The 26314-nt window shown below is 43.0% G+C and overlaps 1 protein-coding gene across 2 annotated transcripts in view; it reads left to right on the top strand.

The window, feature by feature from the left end:
- The window catches only part of ATP10D (ATPase phospholipid transporting 10D (putative)), a 123826-nt gene that overhangs the window by 71292 nt on the left and 26220 nt on the right, over positions 1-26314 (top strand). Inside the window, exons 10-17 of one of the 2 annotated variants that reach the window (XM_043438341.1) lie at positions 1963-2201; positions 10727-10915; positions 13285-13891; positions 14608-14714; positions 17282-17408; positions 19032-19216; positions 22577-22772; positions 25572-25648. In XM_043438341.1, coding sequence (XP_043294276.1) covers positions 1963-2201; positions 10727-10915; positions 13285-13891; positions 14608-14714; positions 17282-17408; positions 19032-19216; positions 22577-22772; positions 25572-25648 — 1727 coding nt within the window. Of the gene's footprint in view, positions 1-1962; positions 2202-10726; positions 10916-13284; positions 13892-14607; positions 14715-17281; positions 17409-19031; positions 19217-22462; positions 22773-25571; positions 25649-26314 lie in introns of both variants that reach the window. The other variant, XM_043438340.1, reaches the window with a different exon arrangement.

Genomic DNA, 26314 nt, shown 5'->3' with positions numbered 1-26314 from the left:
CATTGAGTCCAAATCATTCATTTTTCCAGTAAGAAAATAGAGGCCTAGAAAGGCAGGTGCTTTGCTGGAAGCCACGTGCTCTTGGAAAGAGTTGGTCCTGGAAGACAGAATCACCGTGTTGCCTCTTAGTCTCTCCTTGTCCTTAAAAACCATAGACAAAAACTATTAAAATAAATAGAATATGCAGATGCTCTTTATTTTATCAGTTAACTTCCTGGAAACCATACCTATTCAGTAGCTAGAACTGGCATGAATACACATAACTAGCAATCCAAACAAGCATGTAGTTTTTGATTGTCTACGCTCTATTTCAGACACTGGACATAAGGATAAAAAAGACAGACAAGGCCCCTCCTCTCATAGAACTTCTGTTGGAGAAAATTATCACAATTAATTTTTAAATAAAAAATATTAAAAATTGTTTTGCAGAGAATTAAAATGGGGTGATTGGGCTTCCCCAGTGGCGTGGATGGTAAAGAATCTGCCTGCAGTGCAGGAGACCTGGGTTTGATCCCTGAGTTGGGAAGGTCCCCTGGAGTAGGAAATCCACCACACTCCAGTATTTTTGCCTGAAGAATTCCATGGTCAGAAGAGCCTGGTGGGCTACAGTCTATAGGGTCTCAAAGAGTTGGACATGACTAGCATTTGCTTACACTTTATGATACAGAATGAACAGAAGGTACTTTGAATGGTATGGTTGAGCAAGGCCTCTCTCGGGGGGATATCAGAGCCTAGATCTGAATGACTTGGTCTTTGAATTCAGGAGATGAATGGAGCAGCTTCCAGTCAGATGGAGCAGCTAGTATAGGGCCCTCAGACAGAAATGAGCTTGACAGTTTGAAAGTAAAGCAAGGCCAGTGAGGCTAGATTTAGTGCAGAAGAGGGGCCAGGAAAGTTAGGTCATCAGAGGCCAGATCATTTTGAGTTATGTACGCCTAGATAAGGAATTCAGATTTTATTCCAAGTTAACTCTGAAGCCACTGGAAAGTTTTCTGTGGGCAGAGTCTGATCTGCTCTGTCTTTGGAAGATCTCTCTAGCTACTGTTTCAGGAGTGGAGTGCATAGAGCAAGGGGGCCAGTCAGGAGGCTGTTGTTCTGGTCCATTTGGGAGACGATGGTGGATTGGATTAAGGTGACGGAGACGAAGAGAAGTTTAGGTATTTGGGATATATTTCAGATGAATAATAGATTGCTGTTGGTGATGCTTTCAATACTAGGCATAAGGAAGAAAAGAGAAATCAAAGATAATCCTAGATTTTTGGTGTAAATAGCTAGGTAGATATTTAGGTTTCATTTACAAAGATGAGAAAAACCAGAGAAAGAGTGATTTGATGGGAGCCTGGGGGAATAGAAAGAGCAGTCTACATTTACCATACCAAATTTAAGATGTCCATTATTTATTCAGCTAGTATTTTTGAGTATCAACTCCTTCCTTGGGCTTTAGGAATATCATATTAACAAAAGGCAAAATTCTCTGCCCTTTTGGAGTTTATATTCTAATGGATGATTCAAAGAATTAAGAATAAGGTCTATGATGTATAGATGTATAGATGGTGGTAAGTTCTGAGGTAGGATTTATAATGAACCGTGTGGTTAGACCTGAGAAGTCTTCACTGACAAAGGGACATGACTTCAAGGAGACTTGAAGGGGGTAAGGGAGTGAAGCATGCAGATATGTGCCAAAAATGTGCGCGGAGATAATAGTTTAAAAGTGGGACCAGACGACGCCACAGAGGAAGAGTGTGTTGGTGCTGAAGGAAGGAAGGAACTGTGGCCTCTCTCATTGCTGCTACTTTTCTCAATGATACAAGCTCATTAACTCAGAGTATTGGAGGAGTTTGGAAGCCAAGTTTAAGAAAGGAGGAGATCGTGTGAAATAGCTATTTAAGAAAATGCTTGATATATTCGACCTGCAAGTGTTTCATCTCAGGGAATGACCCAGTGTGGTTTTCTTTCCCTCAGCCAAGAGGTTGGAATCCTATCAGGAAGCTGCCTCTGAAGATGAAGATTCTGCCGGCACTCCCAGCGGCTCCCTCAGCAATATGGCGAAACCAAGGGCCCCCAGCTGCAGGACAGTTCACGGCCGGCCTTTAGGAAGTATCTCCTCGAATCATCTTACTGGGAGCTGTTTCGCCCTAGAAAGTAGAGAAGGAGCCAGTGAAGTACCTCATTCCAGACAGGCTGCCTTCAGTAGCCCCATTGTAAGTGTGACTGCATGACCTGAAACTTGTCTGTCCGTGATGAACAATGAAAGTGCGTTCTCATAATTATAACAGAGCCACACACCGTTGTCTCTTCTGCCTGAGAAGAGACTGTGAGTTCAGTCTGGTTGCCACACATTCACAGTATCTTAACTTTGGAGAGAGTTCAGTGTCAAGAGATAGTATACCATTTCTGAAAAACATGTTTCTGGTCAAGGTCAGTCACTTCTGAGCCTGGAGAAAGCTGCCTTGCTTTAATGATCATGGCTCACTTTCAGAACCAGCACAACTTACCGGAGGCATCTCATACACTGGTTCAGTTCAGTTTAGCTGCTCAGTCGTGTCTGACTCTTTGCGACCCCATGAATCACAGCACGCCAGGCCTCCCTGTCCATCACCAACTCCCAGAGTTTACTCAAACTCATGTCCATCGAGTCGGTGATGCCATCCAGCCATCTCATCCTCTGTCGTCCCCTTCTCCTCCTGCCCCCAATCCCTCCCAGCATCAGGGTTTGCCAATGAGTCAACTCATCGCATGAGGTGGCCAAAGTACTGGAGTTTCAGCGCTTCAGCATCAGTCCTTCCAATGAACACCCAGGACTGATCTCCTTTAGGATGGACTGGTTGGATCTCCTTGTAAGTGTGTCTAATTGATAGGGAAATTCAGAGGCCTTTTTATCTCTTTGTAATCCTCCCTGAAATCCCACCAAATCTGTGTCCTCTTCCCCATTCCTAGTCCTCAGCAGATCATTTTTCCAGTGTTTCTATGTCAGAGCTCAAGAGGGTGTGTTCTTAAGCCCTGGGCGGAAAACATGGAGGAAGAACCTTGTGGAAGATGGGAAAGAGGAAAGATGCTTGTGGGAAAGAATTAGAAATCAAAACTTTTGCTGCACTTAAAATCACTTTGGTAAAATTTCAACTGTCTTCTCTGCCCTCCACATTTCATTAACTCTTCCTTACCCTCATTCAAGATGAGGGTTCCCTAGCCATGAGACTGATAAGCAGTTGGTGATCTCTGAAATAGGTGACATAACAAGAAATAAACAATTTTGGGAAGACTTTTGTTTCTGCATTGAATTTACATAGACTTTCATAGTAGAGATGCGATCTGAGTATACCTCAGGGATCTCATTTGTCCTGGAAAGGCCTGGAGGGAAATCTGGCTCTTTTCAAAGTTCCAACAAATAGGGCAGTTTAGAATCTAGGAAGATCATTTCACTGAAACTTATCCAATGCATTTCTTTGGCTCTAAGGATATAATACCTGTTATATCCTATCATTACCATATGTCAAGCTATTCCAAACATCTGGACTTAATTTTTCTCCAACCTCTGAGGAAAAAAAAATGTGAAGAATGCATACAGCCTCTTCTCTGTACTCATTTTCAGGCTCTATCAGAACTAGATACCGTTTTCTTCTGTTTTATCAATTTTGCCCGTTACTCTGCTGATCTTTTACCTTTGCCAGCCACCTGCAGTTAACCACATGTTGACTCCTGTTTGCTTGGAAGTCAAGGCTACTGATGACCAGGTGGGACTGAGCCATGGCCTCCCTCTGTTTCCTGATCCAGCCTCACTCTCTTCATGGAACAAAGGATTATTTCCTAATTTGGAGTCATTATGGTTTTTGTACCGTTTCCCCTGTCTAAAATTCATTCTCCCCTCACCACCTGCCTCTAACTACCAGATCTGATGAAATACTTCTTTAAATATCATTTCTTCCAAAGACTTCTTAGACTCTTTGTTGCTAAGTTCTGTTTACACAGTCCCTCCTGCCCTTCAGCCCCTTAGTCCTCATGGCCTTGGCCTTATTTCTGCCTCTGATGTGGACCTTGCCCCTTGAATCCTCAGCATCTGAGGTCAGCGTCCCCCACGTCTGCTGTCAGAGAAGCATCATCATTTGACGCCGCTCCGCAGGCTGAGTCTTCCTGTTCAGTCTGTTCTGTTTTGACGCCTTGTACCCCAGCTCCGCGTGTTGTGCTGATTATACAGTTTCTCTGGGGTTGCTGCTCTGTTCTGTGTTTTGAATACCAGACCCTTACATATAGAATGACGAGGTGTTCCTGGAGATAGGAGACCATCTCTCATGCTTGCTCTAGACAAGCCAATTCTGTCCTTCTTGGAGACTAAAGATTATTTTGAGAAAACTATAGATCCTTTAACCTGAAAAGCTGACGTCTGTGAAAATTGTACATATGATACTAAAAGTCTATTCATGTATCCCAGGTTGTAGAACACCAGCGTGGAAGCACAATGGGGGCTGTGATGCCTGGAAGTGAAAAGTTGTTAAGATGGTGCCCTTCATGGGGGAGACAAGAGGAGCGTCAGAGAGTGAGGGTCCAAGGCAGAGTGCTGGCAAAGGTGTGCCAGCGTCGGGTTAGAGGGACACTGAGGACCTTGAGTCCTGGGTTCACACGACCTGCTTTAGAAACAGTGGACCCTGACTGTGACAGTCAGCGCTTTTATGCCTCTTTAATCCTCTAGAAGTTTTCATTCAGCAAGCATGCTGCTCATTCTACCTGGAGTGCTATCCTCCTAGGTCTTTATGTGGCTGTTTCCTTTCTTTTCACTGAGGTCTCAGCTCAGATGTCACCTCCTCAGGAAATCTTGTTGTTGTTTAGTCGCTGAGCCGTGTCAGACTCTGTGACCCCATGAACTGCAGCACGGCAGGCTTCCTTGTCCTTCACTGTCTCCTGGAGTTTGCTCAGACTCATATCTGTTGAGTCAGTTATGCTATCCAGCCATCTCATCCTCTGTCATCCCCTTCTCCTCCTGCCCTCAATCTTTCCCAGCATCAGGGTCTTTTCCAGTAGTTAGTTCTTTGCATCCACTGGCCAGAGTATTGGACTTCAGCATCAGTCCTTCCAATAAATATTCAGGGTTGATTTCATTTAGGGTTGACTGGTTTTATCTCCTTGCTGTCCAAGGGACTCTCAAGAGTCTTCTTCAGCACCACAGTTCGAAAGCATCAGTTCTTCAATATGGTAGTAAGATTCAGTAAATCTCACCGACCATCCAATCCAAAGTATGTTCCATCTCCTGCACACTTGCCTGGATCTAGAACCATCTATTTATAGGTTAATTTATCTCCCCCACCTAGGATGTCAGTTCCATGCACCCAGGATCCCATATGTTCTGTGCACCCCTCTTTCCTTGAGGTGTTGCTTATACCATAGATCAATAATAAATATTTATGGAGTAAATATTCCATAATGGAGGAATGTTCCATTAATGGAGTAATGGAAGACAATGACATAATACTAGAGCCTGGGATATAAAACGGATAAGACACATCCCCAGCTTTCAGCTTTGCTCTTGATAGAGGAGGCAGACATGTAAGTAAATAGAGGTTATCCTGTATTGAAGATGCAGTAATGGTAGTTAATCCATAGTATTAAAAAGGCACAAAGAAGAGAGTCATCAACTCTCTGGGGATGAGAAGGGATCAAGAAAAGCTGCACAAAAGAGGTTAAACTTATCTTATGATTAATGAGTGGAGGGTTACACGGTAGAAAAGGAAGGAAAAGCACTCGGGGCAGACAGCAGGAGTGTGTGCAAAGGCCCAGAACCGCACAACCGGGGAGGACGTAGTGGGGGGAGGAGCTGTGCATGTGTGGCTATTGGCCTTTGTCTTTTCTCTTAGGTCTTTGGTATTCAGGAATCTGAGGCAGAAGGCATCTGTATCTGTATTTAAGCCAAAGTTGTCCAGATGGAGTGCCAAGTCCCTGGGATCGGAGTGAGGGTGGCAGCAGGGAATGAGATAGAAACCCCAGGTCCAGATGACAGAGGGGCAGCAGAGTGCAGTGTTGGGCTTCCCAGTGGCCCAGTGGTAAAGAATCGCCTGCCAAGCGAGTGACCTGGGTTTGATCCCTGGATTGGGAAGATCCCCTGGAGAGGGAAATGGCAACCCACTCCAGTATTCTTGCCTGGGAAGTCCCATGAACAGAGGAGGCTGGTGGGCTACAGTCCATGCAGTCGCAAAGAGTTGGACACCACTTAGCAACTGAACGACAGAGCACAGTGTTAGAACGTGGTCAGCGTCATCTCCCACGTGGAGTATCTTCGTTCACTATTAAACTTCGGACATTTTCGATTTTGCATAAACAAAGTGGGTCCAAGTCATTCTCAGTTTGAAAACAGAGTTAACATTCGGTACATAGTAAGACTACACAAAAACTTTGGAAGACACTTTGAGAGAGCAAAGAGAAGTCTTGGCCAGTGTTTGTTTTAATTGGGTTTGCACAGGGGGAAAATACAGAAAGAAATGAAGGAAGGAAAGTAGGAGAGGGAGTGTGGGGAGGGAGGGAGAAAGGTGAATGTGAAATCTGCAGCCTGGTGAGAAGACATTATATGAATCGTGGCAGCAAATGTAAGGTTTCAAATAGTCAGATGCTGTCTAAGATTAGGACTAAGATGTACTCCCACCATGAAACAGATAAGGCTTACTTTAAATATGGGAAGCTGTCTACATCATGTTCTGTAGTCTCTAATTAAGAGTATACAGTTTTTCACTGCATAAAAAAATAAACGTCTATTTGAGGTCAAGTGGGAGGGGGTTATGTCTTTGTTTCTAAGAATAACATCTTTTTAATCTGTTATCCACCCCCTTCTTTATGGAATATAAAACCAGCAAATGTCTGTTAGTAATGTACAGCAATAAAATTTTATAGCTCATCCATGTGCCAGGTACTGACACCGGTTCTGAGTCAGGAATCCAAAAATCTTTAAGATATGTTAAAAAATCCATAAAAAATAATGAAATAATGCCTTTTGCAGCAACATGGATAGAGATTATCATACTAAATGAAGTAAGTCAGACAAAAACAAATATCATATGATATTTTAATTGCTCAGTTGTGTCCGAGTCTTTTGTGACCCCATGGAATGTAGCTCGCCAGGCTCCTCTGTCCATAGGATTTCCCAGGCAAGAATACTGGAGTGGGTTGCCATTTCCTTCTCCAGGGGATCTTCCTAACCCAGGATCAAGCCTGAATCTCCCGCTTGGTAGGTGGATTCTCTACCACTGAGTCTCCAGAGAAGCCCAATATCACTTACATGTGAAATCTAAAAAAATGATGCAAAGGAGCTTATTAGAAAACAGAAATAGACTCACAAACGTAGAAAACAAATTTATGGTTACCAAAGAAGAAAGGGGGAAGGGATAAATTAGGAGCATGGGATTAAGCGATACAAGCTACTATACGTAAAAAAGTGTTGTGGTTGTATTAAGAGATACAAGCTACCATACATGAAAAGGTCTTGGAAAAGACCCTGATGCTGGGAAAGATTGAAGGCAGGAAGAGAAGGGGACGACAGAGGATGAGATGGTTGGATGGCATCACCGACTTGATGGACATGATTTTGAGCAAGGTTTGGGAGCTGGTGATGGATGGGGAAGCCTGGCGTGCTGCAGTTCATGGGGTCACAAAGAGTTGGACACAACTGAGCAACTGAACTGAATACATAAAATATATAAGCAACAAGGATTTACTGTATAGCTTGGGGAAGTATATTCAATACCAAATAATAACTTAGAATGGGAAAATTTTGAAAAAGAATAGATGTATATATAACTGAATCATTTTGTTGTATACCTGAAACATTGTAAATCAACTGTTCCTCAATTTTAAAAAGTATGCAAAAATCTATAAGATACAGATTCCTTCCTTTAAAGGAACTCACCCTGTGGGGCAAGACGTACATATACATGGGATTATTTAAAGCTGGATGGTGTGGATTTGGTTCTTGGGTTAATTGGAATTCAGAGAAGGCAGGATCTGTCCATCACAGAAAAAAAAAAAAAAGAGCAAAAGTCAATTTTGAAATAGAAGGTATCCATGAGGAAGATTTGGATCTTAGAAGAAAAAAAAACAAACCCTGTCAAACCATCTTATACGTAAGAATTGTGTGTGATAGCTCTGTACTTCTCCTGAGTTCAGGAGCAAAACACCTTAGTCACTCAGGGTTAACTTGTCAGAGACAGCAACTAAAGGGAAGAATATTTTGTTCCTGCAGCTTCGTTTTGACGTGGCTCATTCCTTACATCTTCTGGGCTCTTCTTTGTATTATTATTATTATTTTTTTGATGCTTTTCAGGTCTTGTGTGGTCCTGAGTTCCTCACATTTTTTGACAATTCTTTTTGTAAATACAGTTTCCAATCAGAGTCCCGGCTCTGGTCAGCTCCCTGTCTTCTTTTATTCTCGTGGCCACAGCATCGGTTCTTAAATTCCCTGAATGACGCATTAGATTGACTTACGTCAGCAGTGTTTGTCACCAAGACGGAACTTACAAATCTGTAATTAGTCTTAGAGTAACTTCAGAATGAAGTCTAGTCCTGATGTTCTGAAGCCAGTTACTCATCAGTGTGGAGATCATCAATACGATAAAGTCACTGTTTGCTTCTAAGGTCTGGAACTCAATCCTGATCGTGTTCCAAAGAGCAAATGTCTCTTAGAGATAACATCTCCAAAACCTGTGCATACTGGCGGCTTCTTGGAGATTCCTGGTACCTATTAAATACTCTTAGAAGTGCTACAATAGAGAGACCTATTTAAACACTTCTTAAACTTATTTTAGTATGGAACTCTTTGGGGTTTTGCTTAACATGCATAAACATTTTGAGAAGGATGCCTTTGGAAATACTGCTCCAGCCTATGGCATCTCTCACACTCAATAGATGCCAGTATCATCATAGCCTTCGTCAATTCCATGCAGCAAGGTTCCCAAGCATCAGACCTTGCCACTCTCTTGTAACTAGCTTTGGCAAGGGGATCCTCAAGGAAGGGATGTTTCTCCAAGTGACTGAGGGCATAGCAGACTCTTGCTGGCTCAGTGTTACTCTTGTGAGACTTGAGAGGGAATGTGGTCAACTAGTTATTGAGCAGCTGTCAGATTACAAACATTTGCAAACTCTGTCAAACACAACGTGGTTCAAACTTTGCTAAGTAAACTATCACAGAACAATAGATGCTGTCTTTAGATAGAAATTTAAGAATGTCTTTTGACAGCAGAAAACTGGGACCTTTGAAACCCACTGTATGCCAGGTAAACTGCCTGGAAATGGGTGTGTCATTCCAGAAGACAAAGGGACATAAAATTACTTCAGTTTCTGTTGTGCTGGTCTCGTCTCTCACTGTCTCATTTACTTCATACAGCCACTCTCTGAGGTAGGTGTACTTTTTAAGATTATTTGGAAGAGGGAAATGAAGCTCAGAGGGTTAGTTAAATAAGTAAGTTGCCTGAGGCTCCTAGAGAGGATGTAGTGGATCTAGAGCCTGAACTCAAACCCATAGAATTTCCAGCCTGTGCTCTTTGCTTATTGAGCCTGTGTTAAAACTTACCAAAGTCCTAAGTGTAAAACGCAAGCCATGACCACCGAGTCTAACATCAAGCATCTCCTTATTTGAGTCTGTTCTATCTCCTCTCTTGGCTCTCCTGAAGTCAGTACGCTTTGCCAGCATCCTGGATTCCTCTAGAATACAGTGGCACTTTTTTGAAAACTTGATTCACAGATGATGATCCCTTTTTTGAATCATCCAAAAAATTTCTAAAGCAATTGACTACATATTACAAAATTATAAAGACATTTCTACAACACTATTCTTTCATTAAAGCTAGTACTTCTAAATAAGTGTGAAAAGTACTGTGTTAAACAGAATGGAGTTTTTTCCCCCAATAATCAAACTTCTTAAAGCCAATTTGTAAGAGGAATTGTACAAAAGAGAAGGGCATAGGGCACAGTTGCCAAATATGTTTGATAATCAGAAATCTCTTAGAGGGACCCTTGGACGTTCATCGCTGATTCTGTCTCTGGGTTGGGAAGATCCCCTGGAAGAGAGCATGACAGCACACTCTCGTCCTCTTGCCTGGAGAATCCCATGGACAGAAGAACCGTGAACAAGGGGGTAGAGTCCATAGGGCCGCAAAGAGTCGGATACATCTGAAGCGACTTAGCATAGCAAGCATGGATGCTCATGTCTTGTAAGGTATTACTAGGGAAATACAGATAAACTCTGTTAGCCTGCTTATAGTAGTTTTTATTTTGGAGGGTTGGTTTTTAAACAATAGTAGTGACTTGAGCCATAAGTTATTTTGTTAAAATAACATAGTATGAATAACATGCTCACTTTTAAAAGAATTAATATTCATCAGTTGCTGTTGGATGAGTCTATGCCCAAAGTAGAATCCTGCGATAAAATATAGCTCTGCACTGTGTATTTCAAAACAAGGAAACACTCATTCAATTAGAATTTGGTGAAAGGCGTTGTCTCCATCTCTTACTTTGTTTAATAATCAAGGTAATCTCCTTTCATATTATGCATTCTGGATTTCCCATTGAAGTTTTTGTCTTTTATTTCTTTTTTTTCACTTCCCATGATACCATGCACATTAAATTTTTTTAAAAAGAATAGTTTACTGTCTCATGTTTCATAGATTCTGGTTAGAAATCATGCTTCTTGTGTAGATTTAAAACTCATATTTTTAGGTGCTTATTGTAACCACACTGTGTCTCATTGGATATTCAGGAAACAGATGTGGTACCAGACACCAGGCTTTTGGACAAGTTTAGTCAGATTACACCTCTACTCTTCACCCCAACGGATGAGACTATCCCAGATCCACCACTGGAGACTCTCTACATCATTGACTTCTTTATTGCACTGGCAATTTGCAATACAGTAGTGGTTTCTGCTCCTAACCAACCACGGCAAAAGGTAAGACTCTAATGCAAACAGGGGTCACCTTCCAGAAGAGAACTTTGGGTTTAAATGTATTTGTTATGTGCTCTTTCTGTGCATGCGTGCTAAGTTGCTTCAGTCGTGTCCAACTCTTTGCAACTCCATGGACTGTAGCCTGCCAGGCGCCTCTGTCCGTGGGGATTCTCCAGGCAAGAATACTGGAGTGTTGCCGTGCCCTCCTCCAGGGGACCTTCCCTACCCAGGGATCGAACTGGAGTTTCTTACATCTAACCTGCATTGGCAGGTGGGTTTACCACTTGCACCACCTGGGAAGCCCCGTGGTCCTATATGGATTGTAATTAACAATAGTAACAGGTAACATTTATACATAGCTTAACCTGTACTCTGAATTTTTGGTGTTCTAAGTGATTTATTGGTATTAATAGGTTTAATACTCCCAACAGTCCCATGAGTTAGGTACTGTTACTCTACTACTCCTCATTTTACAGGTAAGCTTGAGGAACTTGCCCAGGGATACAGGACCAGTTTGTTGGGGAAATAGGATTGGACCCAGGGGGTATGGATCCATGCTACTACACTATTTTGCTTCCAGGAGGATAGCTAAGGAGAGCAGTTCTTGGCAAATGTGACTCTCTTCATTTTGCTTTGCTTTGCCTACCAAATTGAAGCTTTCTGTGAAACTTGTGAGACCTCCAACATATGCACTACATCAAGCAAAATATAAAGTATTAGATTCATTATCATGTTTAATGATAATATACCTTTTCATATGCCAGTTGGGTAATGTAAACTCAATTACTGGAAGATCCAATACATCTATAATATACCAAGGTTCTGCTGTTCCCACACAAGCTGAATCTTTAAAGTCTCTTTGTAGCTTAGAATTCATGGAAAATTCATTTTCAGTTAAAAAGGAAAGCTTGCTTTAGAGATTGGTGATTCACCACTCGCTGTGCTATCTTCCTTGAATATAACTATTTCCCCTTTTGCACGCATCCACTTAAAATTCAATTTGCAGCACAACCCAATTAAATTTTCATTTTCTATTAGATCATTTTGTCTTGGCAACTTCAGAGGTGGTCAGTTTTAACATAAAAATAACTTACTTCTCATTAATCTTTCATTTGATCAGAAACTATATTTTTATAAGATTTCAATTAGAAACTTGCTCTTTGAAGTTATCTAGTTAAGAGGATAAATCACTGGTTATTCTGTTTTTCTCCTCATATAGCACCTTTTGATATACATCTGTTTACAATGCAGACATCTTTTGGCATTTTCTGCTTAAGAAATATAGTTGTCTTATCCCCAAAGAATGTAATATTCTGTGGCCTGAAAGAAAATCTCTGTAGGCATATAAAAGCCTAAGCCTCATGATATTTTAAGGTAGTGATAGCAAGGCAGTGAATAAAGAGCTCATTGGAATTCATGTGTAATACAGAAATGTCATCTGTAGTTGAGTTCACTTTTCAGTTTTGAGTTGCCAGTAAGTTTGCAAATTGAGCAACATGAGTCCCTCAAACTATTGTAAAATTAATAATTATTAGGAGAAAATTCTTTAATTCCCTGGACATTTCTAATGAGAAAATTTTAGAATTCAATTAATTGGTCTTCCCAATTAGTATTAAATTCTAAATTGAATCACTGATAAGAGTTAAGATCTAGGAGAAATCAGAATATGAACAAGAAAAAGTTCTATAAAAGTAGAAATTTGAATTCATATTATGATATTGATAGTCTTCCATAAACTACTTTATTGGCCTATTTTCCTTAAGTCAAATTAACAACCTTTTTTAGAATCTGAAAAATAAAAGAAAAAACACATTTTGTTAGTCTTTTGATTTACTTTCTTCTAGTGTTTTAAATGTGTATTACTCATTTGTTTTTCTGCTGCTCACACCATTTTTATAGCTTTTTCAGTATGGCCCTATAATCTTTATAAACTTGATATTTAAATATTATATAACATTTTAAGAAGATGTTTCTAATTTGTTATTGAATACTTATAATTTTTAAATTGTTATTGCTAGGATGCATATAATAAAGATAATTTTTTTATATTAAGTTATTTTATCATGAAAATTTGCTAAAAGTATGCCCACTGCTACCAATATTAGCACACTTTATATCTTTTGCTATGAGCTGTCAGATTTCTTCCTAAATGGTTGTAGAAATTCACAGCGCTATCAACATTAGCACATCTTTTTCATAATGGCTGCTTTTATTTTTATTAATTTTTTTGTATCATTGTTAGGTATGAAACAGTCTGCTAAGTAAGGGAGTAGTCACTTTTCATTGTCCTTTTCTCCCCTAGTTTGACTTCATAGTTGTTATCAACTGCTTTTGACTGTTTTATTGAGACTTTCTCATGTTATCTTTCCTAGGTCGGACTCTCTTCTCTGCGTGGAATACCCATTAAATCTTTGGAAGAGATTAAAAACCTCTTCCAGAGACTGTCTGTCCGAAGGTCAAGTTCACCATCTCTTGCCAGTGGGAAAGAGCCATCTGGAGTCCCAAACGCCTTTGTGAGCAGACTCTCTCTGTTTAATAGAGTGAAACCAGCCTCACCTGTGGAGGAAGAGATCTCCCAGACGTGTGGGAGCCTCCAGGACTCTGATAACTCAGCTTGTCCCACAGAAGCTGAGAAAGAAAACAGCGATGCAGGCATCGCGAATGGCGCGGTGGGACCCCTCCCTGGGCAGCCCTTGACCTCCAGCCTGTGTTACGAGGCCGAGAGCCCCGACGAAGCCGCCCTGGTGTACGCCGCGCGGGCTTACCGGTGCTCGCTGCGGTCCCGGACCCCGGAGCAGGTCGTGGTGGACTTCGCCGCTCTGGGACCGTTGACATTTCAACTCCTGCACATCCTGCCCTTCGACTCCGTGAGAAGAAGGATGTCCGTGGTGGTCCGGCACCCGCTTTCCAACCAAGTGGTGGTGTACACAAAGGGCGCTGACTCCGCGATCATGGAGTTGCTCTCTGTGGCTTCCCCAGGTGGGCTCAGGCGGGACTGAGAAAGAAGTGATGGGAAGGGCGTGGTGATCACAGGGCCACTCTCGATGGTCTTGCAAAGGCACACAAGCAGCTCTGTGAGGACCCACCGCACTTGTGAAGTAGGGGAGCTGCCTAGGATTTGGTGAGAAAGCACCTAGGTTTTGGGGTTCCACAGACCAGGGTTCGAATCTGTATTCCTTTTTTTGAAAGTAAGAATGTTGTGTAACTTACGGCAGAGGACACAGACGTTTAAAACAATAGAAGTTACACTCAAGTGTAGGGTTTCACATTTTTATAAAATTTTTTTGCAATATTAGGGTTCTCAAGTATAGGCTTTCACATTTTTACAAAAAGATATAACATTTGTCCATAGTATAATCAGCAGATAATGGATCAAAGGGATCTAGTGCCTCTGCTCAGAGCCTAGAAAATGGTAAGCGCTCAATGGAAGACAGCCAGCATCATGATAATCATTGTTACTGCCCTTATCACTGTTGTGGGAATGGTATTTGTATTAATTTGGGGGACTTTTTCTCCCCAAGGAGAAAGGAACAAGGGAAAGATTTATTCTAAGGGGATCCCTTTTATAAATGCACATTTAGAATTCAAAACTATGAGGCCTTTTGATTGTTATGGATTAAGCTCCCATTATTTTTTAAAAATGTCTGTCATTGGATAAACTGGTAGGAACACTTGTGTTTTGTCAATTATTTCAGGTGGACCAGGTCCGGAAAAGCAGCAGATGATGATCAGGGAGAAAACCCGGAAGCACTTGGACGACTACGCCAAGCGAGGCCTGCGCACTCTATGTGTAGCGAAGAGGGTGAGGCTGCTGGGACACCCGCTGGCTTCCTGCTCTCCTGTGTTCAACCATCATTTAATGGAAGCAAGCGTGTGTGAAACCCTGATCCAGGCATCTGAGAAAGTTCCTGGGCCAGTGGCCTTCTTTTCATATAGCTTCTTTATTCCTTATATATTAGTTGGTCAGAGTTTGTCCTCAAAGCATTTTGCCAGAAAAGTTTTCAGTAGATCTGAGTATTTTCATTTGGAAACTGCAGTGTGGCTGGGAATAAAAATCCCTGGATCCTACTGTCTTGCTCTCAGTACCTTGTATATGTCATTCCTCTGTCTTGTAGCATTAAATGTGCTTTTAAAAGAATGAGGCCAGAGACTGGCCTTTATTTTCCCCCTAGAAGTTCTTGATATTTTTTCCTTTTTTGTTTTTACATCTTTATCTGCAAATCCAGGTAAATTCCCTAAATATTATCTAAGTTTTGATTATTCTTTATGTAGAATAATCCTGAGACCTCGTTTTTCCTTTCTACATAAAAAATTATGTAATAAGTAGAGAGAGTTCCAAGAAGTGATTTGAGGGGTGCTACTACCGATACCACCCCTGGGCGCATGGGAGAAACGGAGATACAGAGTCTTTTTAGAGTGAATTCGTCAGGTTTCTTGTGCCCCTTGGCCAGTGGGGACGGCTTCAGTGTGGACCAGGTCCAGCTGCCCAGCTGTGATGTGTGCTGTGTGCGAAGCTGCTTTGCTTGTGTCTGACTCTTTGCGACCCTGTGGACCCACCAGGCACCTCTGTCCATGGGATTCTCCAGGCAGGAGCACTGGAGTGGGTTCCCGTTTCCTCCTCCAGGGCCTCTTCCCAACCCAGGGATGGAACCTGCATCTTCTTATGTATCCTGCATCGGCAGGTTCTTTACCGCTCGTGCCCCCGGGAAGCCCACTCGGCTGTAATAAGCCTATGCAAAGCCTTACACCTTTAGATTCCCCTCCCTTATTAATAAGCCAAGACACGCCGAGTCCCGTCCCTACAACTGTGTCCCCAAATGCACATCTCGGTAGTGTTTCTTCCTCCAGTGGAGATCCGCTGGCTCACTGATGAGCGCCGTGGCAGGAGAGGATGGTGAAGTCTGCTTAGGGTCGGGAGGGAGAGTCTAGTGAGGCCTCGGGCAAGGGAAGGACGTGCTTATGGGGAAGGGGAGGGAGTCTGCTGTCAAGATACAGCTAAGGCTTTGTTCCTTGTTCCTTGTCCTTCAGCATTTTATCTGTCAGCCCACACAGGGGGAATACTGGAGGAGAACCAAGGAGGCTGTTCTTGCCAACTCTCTCTCCTGCATAGCTGCCTCCCACCCATTCTGTCATCCGCTCGCTCCCTGGCTCTGAGCCCTGCAGTTAATTTTTGCTGTGTCAATTTTCTGCCCTTCACTGTGAGCTCTAACTAGTAGAGAAGATGGAGAGAGATGTGTAGATCGAAGGATCCATTCTTTAATGGCTGTCCGGTAATTCCTAAACCATAGAGCTCCTGAGAGAACTGCAGACTGAATTGGAGTCTTAACTGAATTGGAGACTGTAACTAGGTCCTGAGACCAGTGCAGGCATCTCTCATTTCTTTCTCAAATTCTAATACTTGGAAACTACCTTAGGAAAAGTAGCATATTTTATAGACTCTGAAGCACTTAATCAGCCGCAAGGATAATAAAAAGCCTTTCACACATGGTTGTTAAGAGTAGAAGAAGTCAAGATCAAAACAGAGCCTCTGCCTTTTCAGTGGAATGATTCTGTCCTAATAAAGATATAGCCCAGCAGATGTCAGATTCTCCCAAATCAAATTACCTTGTGGGCAAGAATGAGTAGAGAAATTGGCTCACCCCATCAACTCTATGCTGCTTTATAAGAATTGAAAGTAGATTTCTTCTCTATAGCAATCTGAAGACAAAGGAAAATGTATCATTGGTTCTTTCTCTAGGAATTCCACTTAATGTTTTGTTTGGAAGAGAGCTTTCTTGCTTCACTCATTTGGCTTCCTCTTTCTTTTAACCCCTATGAATACCTCACCCCATAAACCAACCATCAAAAGAAATCAAAGGTGGGACTTTCCCAGTGGTCCAGTGGTTAAGACTCCAAGCTTCCAATGCAGGGAGCGTGGGTTTGATCCCGAGTGGGGGAGCTAAGATGCCACGAGCTGCGTGGTGCAGCCAAACAGACAGTGCTGCCGCTGGCTCTGTAACACCTGAGACTGAGTACCTGACACCACCTTCTCAGCTGCACCATCAGAATCACCCTGGATTTCACTTTCAAGTGGCTCCTTTCTCCTTTCTGTCTGCATAGTTCCTGGTTTAATTAAATAGATTAACCCATTTTCATCTTATGAGTAGAATTTCCCAGAGATACTGAGCTACAGGGTCCATCCATCCTCAGGGTTATACTAGTCTGATCACAGAACTTGGGAGGTTTGCTACTGGGTATGGTATTTGGACCTGGCCTGAGTGAACCCAGAAAGAGGTATACCTAAAATGAGTTCATGGTTTGATATTTTTCTAGGGTGGGTCTTGGCAGCTTTATCACATGGCCTGCCTCATAGCTTTTTCTTCCCCATAGGTCATGAGTGACGCTGAATATGCAGAGTGGCTGAGAAATCATTTTTTAGCTGAAACCAGCATTGACAACAGGGAAGAATTACTCCTTGAATCTGCCATGAGGTTGGAGAACAAACTCACTTTACTTGGTAGGTGGACTACAGTGTATTGTCTTAACGGAGAATATGTTTAAATGCTTAATGTCTCTGTATGAGTTACTTACCAGTGCCTTTTCTCCCCACTTTGATCTAATAGATATATGTGGTTCTATCCATCCTGTCCAGTTTGATTTCTACCCAGCTTCCAATCCTTCCCAGTCCATTTTCGACCACAGTAAACTTGACTTCATTTGTGGTAGGGTCAGGGTGATCATCCTTAAGATCATTTAATAATTCAACACTTAACATAGAGTATAAAGCTGATAAATACCCTTGTTCCAGAGAAGAAAGCTCGAGTTTCTTGCCAGGTATTGGATAAGGTTTTTAATATATGTTGTCTTTTTGAATCCACACTGCAGAACTGTTTTACATAGAAGAAACTTGGGGTGCAGAGCAGTTTATTGACTTGTTCAGAGTCACATTCTAGTCACTGGCAGAGCTGGGGAGACGCTCAGAGCTATCCATCCTTCACTCTGGAGCCCATATTCTTTATTCTGTGCCTGCAATTGGGCTACAATTTTTCTTCTCTCTCTCACTTTTTGGTTTCAGCTGAAAGTTGCGCACCTGACACCTCTTGTTTCAGATTGAGCTGCCTCTTAAAATTGCCTGGAGCCATTTAAATAATACCAGTGCCCACCCACGGAATCTGATTCAATTGGCCTGATACGTGGCCTGGGTATTTGAATTTTTCAAAGTTCCCCAAGTAGTTCCCAAGAGGTAGTCAAGGTTGAAAAACACTGTCTTAGAGTCTGGACCTCTAGATACTAATATAATAAATGCCAACACACCAAAATACCAGTCTCTAAGCTGCATTCCTCAGGTTCAGAGAAAAGCCATGACCCGACTTGGTCTCTAGCCAGTGGAGTAATGACCTCCCTCCCAAGTCATGTCTCCATGACAGTGAGTGGTCTGTAACGGATCCACTTCTCCTCCTCTGCAGTCCCAAACTCAGCATGCTCTGTGGGTTTAGCGCCAAAACTCATTCAGTGGCAAGATCAGGCCTGATTCGATTAGACAGTTTAAAGTATTTATTATCCTAATTTGTGATTGTTGTAATTTATGTTTTGCTAAAGAAATGTTAATATGCTTGATTACCAGATATTATAAGATATGACACATGTACCATGTTACCTAAAAATCTTCAAAGCTTTTGAGTTCCAGAATATAGCTAGTCTCAGTTGTTTTAGAAAAGGGAATTATGGACTTTTAATATGAAAGAGCATTAAAAATAGATATTGTGGGTTACTGACCAGAGCATTCTTTAAAAGCCTGTCTTTACCCTTGGGAGTATCATAGAATTATAAAATTGGGGAGTAAATTTATATAAGTAACTGAATGAAATCCCCTCAATCCCCCTAGAAGAAAGCTAGCCAGAAGGAGAGCAAGTGAGTTTGATAAACTCGTTGATTGCTAAGGCTTTCCTCTCCCAGTATTACTTTTTTGTATATGATTTTGGTCTGAGGGGTCATTTCATTTGGACCCCTCGAAGCTACTGGAGTGGTTTGCATAGTTCAGGACAGGATCGGCTAACAGATAGGGTTCCATTATAGTTTAGGCGAGCTTCAGCTGGCTTTTATTTCTTACAAGCCCTGTTGAACTCTGGTTATTTTTTAGGTGCTACTGGCATTGAAGATCGTCTGCAAGAGGGGGTCCCTGAGGCTATAGAAGCCCTTCACCAAGCTGGAATCAAGATCTGGATGCTGACAGGGGACAAACAGGAGACAGCAGTCAATATTGCCTATGCGTGCAAACTGCTGGAGCCGAGTGACAAGCTCTTTATCCTCAATACTGAAAGTAAAGTAGGTACCGTGAGATTAGCCCAGTCTCTTTTTTTTTTTCAAAGCCAGTGGAATACTTGTGATTTCATGACTGTTAGGAGAATGAAAAACCAGCAACCTTTAGCTGCTTGATAATTAGTTCTTCTGTCCAGCAGTGGGACTTCCCTGGTGGCTCAGTCGGTAAAGAATTGGGCCTGCAATGCAGGAGACCACCTGTAATGCAGGAGACCTGGGTTCGATCCCTGGGTCAGAAAGATCCCCTGGAGAAGGAAATGGCAACCCATCTTGCTGGAGAGTCCCATGGACGGAGGAGCCTGGCGGGCTGCTGTCCTTTTGGTCAGAGGAGTTGGACACGACTTGGCGACCGTGCTGCTACTGCTATCCAGCAATGCAGCTTGTTTAGTTACTTTAAAGGCTTGGAAAATGTAATGATTCAAGGGAAAAAATTTCCAATGTATTTGCTTCTCCCTTACCCCATATTGAATTATCACTGAGTTGACCAGATTTAGCCCATGATGCGGGGAAGGCAATGGCACCCCACTCCAGTACTCTTGCCTGGAAAATCCCATGGACGGAGGAGCCTGGTGGGCTGCTCCCATCAGGAGCAGAGTCTGCTAAGAGTCGGACACGACTGAGTGACTTCACTTTCACTTTTTACTTTCATGCATTGGAGAAGGAAATGGCAACTCACTCCAGTGTTCTTGCTTGGAGAATCCCAAGGACGGGGGAGCCTGGTGGGCTGACGTCTCTGGGGTCGCACAGAGTCGGACACAACTGAAGTGACTTAGCAGCAGCAGCCCATGATGACAAAATATGTCAAGCTGTGAGGCAGGCATCTGCCTCCCTTTCAAGCTGAGGGGAAGTGATTTCTGGTGTAATGGTGTGAATATTTTCCTGATAATTTTAAAATTAGGCTCAGAGGATAATCTTGCCCTCTAGTGGCAAATCTTAGATAGTACACCTGAGAACATCAAAAGTTGAAAGAACTCGAAAGGAAAAAAGTTTTTTCTTCTCCTTTTTTAAGGAGAAGGAATTTAAAGGGTTTGGATTCAGCCTATATTTTCCAATACCCTCTTCCCTCCAGCCCTGTCACTAATCTCTAACACAAATAATCTAATTAAACAGGCATTTTATTGAAGATTCTTAATACAATGATACTAAGATTTGTGCATTTTGTATAATTTGCTTGGAAAACCTTCCTCCTTCCTTCCTAAGTTGTCAGACTCTATCAGTCACATTCATTTTGTCATAGCAACCTGCCTCTCAGAAATTCTCTGGAACTTGTCACCCAGATCATGTCCTGGGTCTTGGTCACAGGCTACCATGTTTGATTAGCCATGTTTTTATGGTCAGTCGTCAGTCAATACCCAACTGGATGGTACATTTTGAGGGAAGAGAATTTTCCTTAATACAGACTTAGTTCTCCTTGGCAGTGGATAGTGGCCCAGTAACCCATAAGCAAAACTAGTAGCCAGATCCCAGTATTAGCTAGGGAGTTAGCACCAGAAAATGCCTGGTCATTTTAGTCACTAAAATGGATGTGCCCTTAAGTCTAGTAAGACCTGGATTCAGATGCTCAGCCTGCCAGTGACCGGGTGTGTGACCTTTGGGAGTTAACCACCTGAGTCACTTTCCTTACCAGTAATGTGAGTAATGCCTGCTTCATAGCATTGCTGTGTGTATTAAATGGGAAAGTATAAATTGTTTAATATGGCCCCTGGCAGACGTGAGGGCTTCCCTGGAGCCCAGTGGTAAAGAATCCGCCTGCCACTGAGGGAGATGTGAGTTTAATCCCTGGGTCAGGAAGATCCCCCAGAAAAGAAAACGGCAACCCACTCCAGTATTCTTGCCTGGGAAATCACCTGGACAGAAGGGTCTGGCGGGCTACAGTCCATAGGGTTGCAAAAGAGTCGGACATGACTTAGCAACTAAACAGCACGCAACAGGTTAATAGACATCTTGATTTTCAATGACTGCAGAGTATGTTACCTTCCAAATGTACCATTTTAATTTAACCAAACTCCAGAGGGTTTTTAAAGATGATTTTTTACTATTACATTTTGAGCCTCTAATGAGCATATTTGGTTCACTGGGGACATTTGAGGTGTATGGGATCAGGTTTGTACCCATGGGAAGGGTTGCCGGGTAGCTGCATTTGAAGGTGAAGCTCTTGTCTATTGTTTACGTGGTTGTTAAGTCTTTGTTGTACCCATGTGTGCCTGCATATCCCTACCTACTTTTCATCTGTTTTATTGTGGGTTGAGAAATACTTGATAAAACAGCGCTTGAAATAAGAGGAAGTAGCCCCAAGTGAGGGCCTCTCCTGCATGAAGGGTCTTAGGCTGAGCGCGTAAACGTCGCTGCGCCGCTCCAGGCTTTTGCTGGGCTCCGTCCTGGGTGTCATTTGACCCTGTAATTTCTGGTTAAGTTTATTGTTCATGTTTTGAGTAGAATTCATTAATGAATATTTATTGAGTGACTAACTTGGTCCTCTTTTAGGCATTATGATGGTTTCAAAAGTAAATTAAAAGTTCTGTCTGTCTTCCGAGAATTTTCTAACAAGCCTGGGGTGAGGAAAGTGGAGGGATTGTATGCAAACCAACCGCAATGAACCCGCTGAGAACAGGACCAGAACGTCAGGGTGAGGGTGGGGACTTCCGGTTCATTAACTTGTCCCCAGTACCTAGGATTTTTTCAAATATAGAACAGTTTCTCAGTAAATAGTAAGTGAATAAGTGAATAAATGTGTTGAATCAAAAAGAAGAGAAAAAAATAATTACTGTTTTAAATTCTGAGTATTGTGCTTTACACTAGGAACTTTGTATGTATTATTTCACTTATTCATTACAACGACTTTATAACGTAGACATTTGTATTTTTCAGATTAGAAAGTTGAGGGTGAGAGAGGTTATATAATTTGCCTAAAGCCAAGCACATAGAAAATGGAAGAATGAGACCAGAGCGCACTTGAGATTTATAGTTTGAGAAGTAAACTGCACAAATATTTGTAAATGGCACAAATAAACAAATCTTACACCTATTTCTCAGTTGTACAGTTGGAAGTGAGATGTTCCTCATCTATTTATCCCCTTCCCACATACACACAGAAGTTTGCAGAAGAGCTGTGAGGTCTTCAGAAGGAACCTGTTATTCCCTCCCCGGGTTTGCCTGGATGCGGCAAATGTTAAAGAATAGCAGTGATAAATTTAGCTGAAAGTGGCCAGCAAGGGAGCCCCGAGGCTAAATGTCTGTGCCTCTTGTTTCAAGAATGCCTGTGAGATGCTGATGGATACAATTTTGGAAGAACTTCAGAAGAACCCAGCTTCTCCAGAGCAAGCATCATTGAGTGCGCGCTTACACCGGCCTCCTCCCACCCTGCAGGGCTCAGGGCTTCGGGCTGCACTCGTTATCACGGGGAAGACCCTGGAGTTTGCCCTGCAGGAGAGTCTGCAGAAGCAGTTCCTGGAGCTGACCGCTCGCTGCCAAGCTGTGGTCTGCTGCCGAGCCACGCCTCTGCAGAAGAGCGAGGTGGTAAAACTGGTGCGCAGCCGCCTCCGGGTGATGACCCTGGCCATCGGTGAGTGGAGGTGGAACCCAGCCCCACGCTTCTTCCTTCCATGTCACACCAACGGCTGATTCTTCCGTTTGTCCTTTCTTCCGTACATTCCTTTGCCCTTCTGTGGGTCTGTCCTTTTCCTCCTTCTTTCTCTCCATCCCCCGACTCCCTCCCGTTTGCCCTTCATCACCTATTTGGCCCCCTATTATGAATCAGGTGGTAGAGATGTGACATAGAAAACAACGTAATAGGAGTCTGTGTTACATATCAGATCCCCAGATCACCTGGGTTAGGAGGGTCATGTAGTTAAACATAGACTTGATAAGTCCCTGAGTTCTACCTTCAAGAAAGTTAAACTCAGGAAAATTAACAATTCGTTTATTTATTCATTCAATAACTGTTTATTGAGTGCCTTCTATGTACCAGGCATTTTCCTAGGCAGTGGAGAAAGATGAGTGTACAAAACCGACAAAGTACCTTTTCTTAAGGAGCTTACATCTAGGAGGAGGGCAATGCAGTAAAAAGTGAAACAAAACAAAAAGGTATAAAGGTTTAAGATGTCAGATAGTGACAAGTGCTATTGAAAAAGCAAAGTCAAGAGATGAAGAGCATTGGGGGAGGGGGAAGGGGCTGCTATTTTAAATAGGTTTTTCAGAGATAGTCTTACTGATTAGGAGGTGTGAGCAGAGACTTGAAGGAGATGATAACGCAGCCATAGGAGATCTGGGGGGAAATTTCTGGCGAAGAAGATGGTGAAATGTCAGGACATGGGCCATGCGCAGTGTGTCAAACCCAAAGCAAGTTGAGCAAAAGGAAGAGTCTTCTGCAGGTTAATGAAGGGCAGAAACGTGGCAGGCAGCCAGGTCATGGAAAGTCTTGGAGGCCATTAGGAACTTCGGCTTTTATCTGCAGAGATAGGGAGCCACAGGAGGACTTTGGGCAAGGAGGGACGTGAGCTGCCTTCAGTTGGGAAGGGTCAGACAGGCTTCTGTGTTGGGAGTGACCGCTGGGCCACAAGGACGTGAGGAAGCCCAGTTGCGCAGCTGTCGGACTAATTCAGGGAGAAGAGGACTGTGGCTCAGGCCCGAGTGGGAGCAGGGGAGGTGGGGGATGTGATCAGATGATGGACGTGGTTTGAAGAAAGAGCTGGTGAACTTGGCGGGTGGGTTGGATATGCTGAAGAATAGTAGGCATCAAGGAGGAGGGCAAGGTTTATCTCTAAGAATATAAAGGATGGAGCATCCACTTACTGAGATGGAGTCAGGGGAAGCAGGGGTTGTGTCTTGAGAAATCCATTAGATGTCAGCAGTGATGGTAGGTAGGCAGCTGGAGATAAAGTCTGATTTTTAGCAGTAAATTTGGGAATTGTAAGTCTAGTGATGATATTTAAAGCCTTGATATTAGATAAGATCACCAAAAAATGAATATAAGTGGAGAAGAGAAACAGGGTGAGATTAAATTCTATGCTACACCAATTCCAGACATTCGCACAATGAGAATTCCGTCTCCCTTATTTTCAGTTTCAGGTAGCCTCTCCCCTCAGGATGCTGTTCTAGCCACTGAAAATTCCCACCTTTATATCTCATTCTATTAGCAGCCTGAGAGAAATGATAGCACATGTTTTCAAGTTGCTGGAATAAAGTATCAGGGTTAGGGTGGAATTCTGTTCAACTGTCCTATTGAAAGAACATATAAATGAGTGAATTGTTCAAGGCCCTGGATCCATATGTTCCTAAGGCTAGAGCCCCGGACAGTTATCTCAATTAAGTTGAATCATGTATGCATCTCTGAACCAATCACTGAGGCCAGGGAACAGATGATACTAATTCCCTAGGCTTGATTCAGTCGCCCATCCCAAATCTGGAGATTTGGGTTCATCCTAACAAAACACATGAACTCAGAGTCCCAAGGAAAAGGTAGGATACTTCATTAGAAAACAAGTAAAGTTTGCTGGGCAGTTGGGAACAACCAATGTTCACTACCAGTGAGAATGTAATAACTCCTTTTAAGAAGCTTCCCCTGTGTTGAGACAAGGAAATCTATAGCAACCGTAATACCATGTGACAGGTTTGCTAGAGACACACTAGGAAGGGACATCATATCTAAAAGAAAGATGACGACTCCCCGGTGGTCCAGTGGCTAAGAGTCCGCCTGCCAGTGCAGGAGGCGTGAGTCCAGTGCCTGGTTCAGGAAGACGCCGCGTGCCGTGGGGCAGCTGAGCCGGGCGCTGCGGCTGCTGGGGCGCGTGCTCACCAGGGCCTGTCCTCCGCAGCAAGAGCAGCCGCTGCAGGAGAAGCCGGCGCCGTAGCTAGAGAGCAGCCCTTGCTCGCTGCAACTAGAGAGAGCCCACACATAGCAACAGAGAGCCCGCATGGCCAGAAATAAGCAAATGAATAAGTATTGCTTAAAAGTAAACGGAATATGAGAAGGATTTCCCAGAGGAAGTGATCTCTAAGCTGAGAGAGCAATTAAAATCTAGCAGGGTGGGGCGGGGGTGACGAGGGCAGTGTCACAGGAACAGAGAGACAGTAGGTGGAGGGCCAGAAGCAGCAGAGGTGTCTGGAAACTGGAAGGAGGGTGAGGGACACAGACGAAGGGGAGGCCAGACCCGGCAGAGGATGTTCAAGTAGGACTAATTTGGAACTCTTCTGATGGCAGTAGGATGCCACCTTGAATTCCTGCTTGGCCAGCGTCCAGGCGGCTTGGAGACATGGGATAAACCTTGAAGGATTAGTTTGTTTGCTTGGGAGGCTGACACTGGTTTGCAGTTTGCATCTTTTCTTTGCTCCTCATCTGTTTGTCCTCTCCTGTCTCACAAAGGTGACGGTGCCAACGATGTCAGCATGATTCAAGTGGCAGACATTGGCATTGGTATCTCTGGGCAAGAAGGCATGCAGGTGAGTAGATGTTGTACACCCAAATACCATAAACTTGACCTTCTCACCCAAAGGCAGCCTTCGCCACAGGCATATCTCTGTGGCAGAGTGAGGCTGTCTGCCGCTAGCTCAGGAGTGAGCGACAGGGCATTTATCCATTCGTTCGCTCAGGGATTCTTTACTAGGTGAGTATTAAGGTATTCTCCTGGGTAATTTTAACTTACCTGTTCAGTTTTAAAAATACAACTTACCTAAATCATAAGAACATACGTTTCATCTCTGCAATAACTATGACTTGACACTGAGAGCTACTAAAGGTTTGAGTAAAAGACTTAAAGATCCTAAAGAGAGAGGGAGAAGCGGAGAGAAGATAGGAGAGAATGAGGGAAGTGTGATTCCCAGTTTTTATGTGTGTGCGTGTGTGCATCGCATAGTGTTGTAGGCGCAAAATTCAGGAAGAGGCTTGGACAAAAGACTGCTTGTCATGATTGGAGCAAGTGCTGTCAAAAGAAAGTGGGATGTGAGGTTTAGGATTTCCTGAGAATTGTAAATTATGATGTCTTTACAGAACACGAGAAATTCAAATACCTCCTTTGCCTGCCACGTTATTAATAGTCATGTGAAGTCATAACTGTATACTTTTATATTCTCTTCGTTGAGGAGAAGCAAGTGCTCCCTAAGAGTTCT

This window comes from Cervus canadensis, chromosome 19, assembly GCF_019320065.1.
Source record: "Cervus canadensis isolate Bull #8, Minnesota chromosome 19, ASM1932006v1, whole genome shotgun sequence".
NCBI lineage: Eukaryota > Metazoa > Chordata > Mammalia > Artiodactyla > Cervidae > Cervus > Cervus canadensis.
This window is presented reverse-complemented; position numbering and strand designations above follow the sequence as displayed.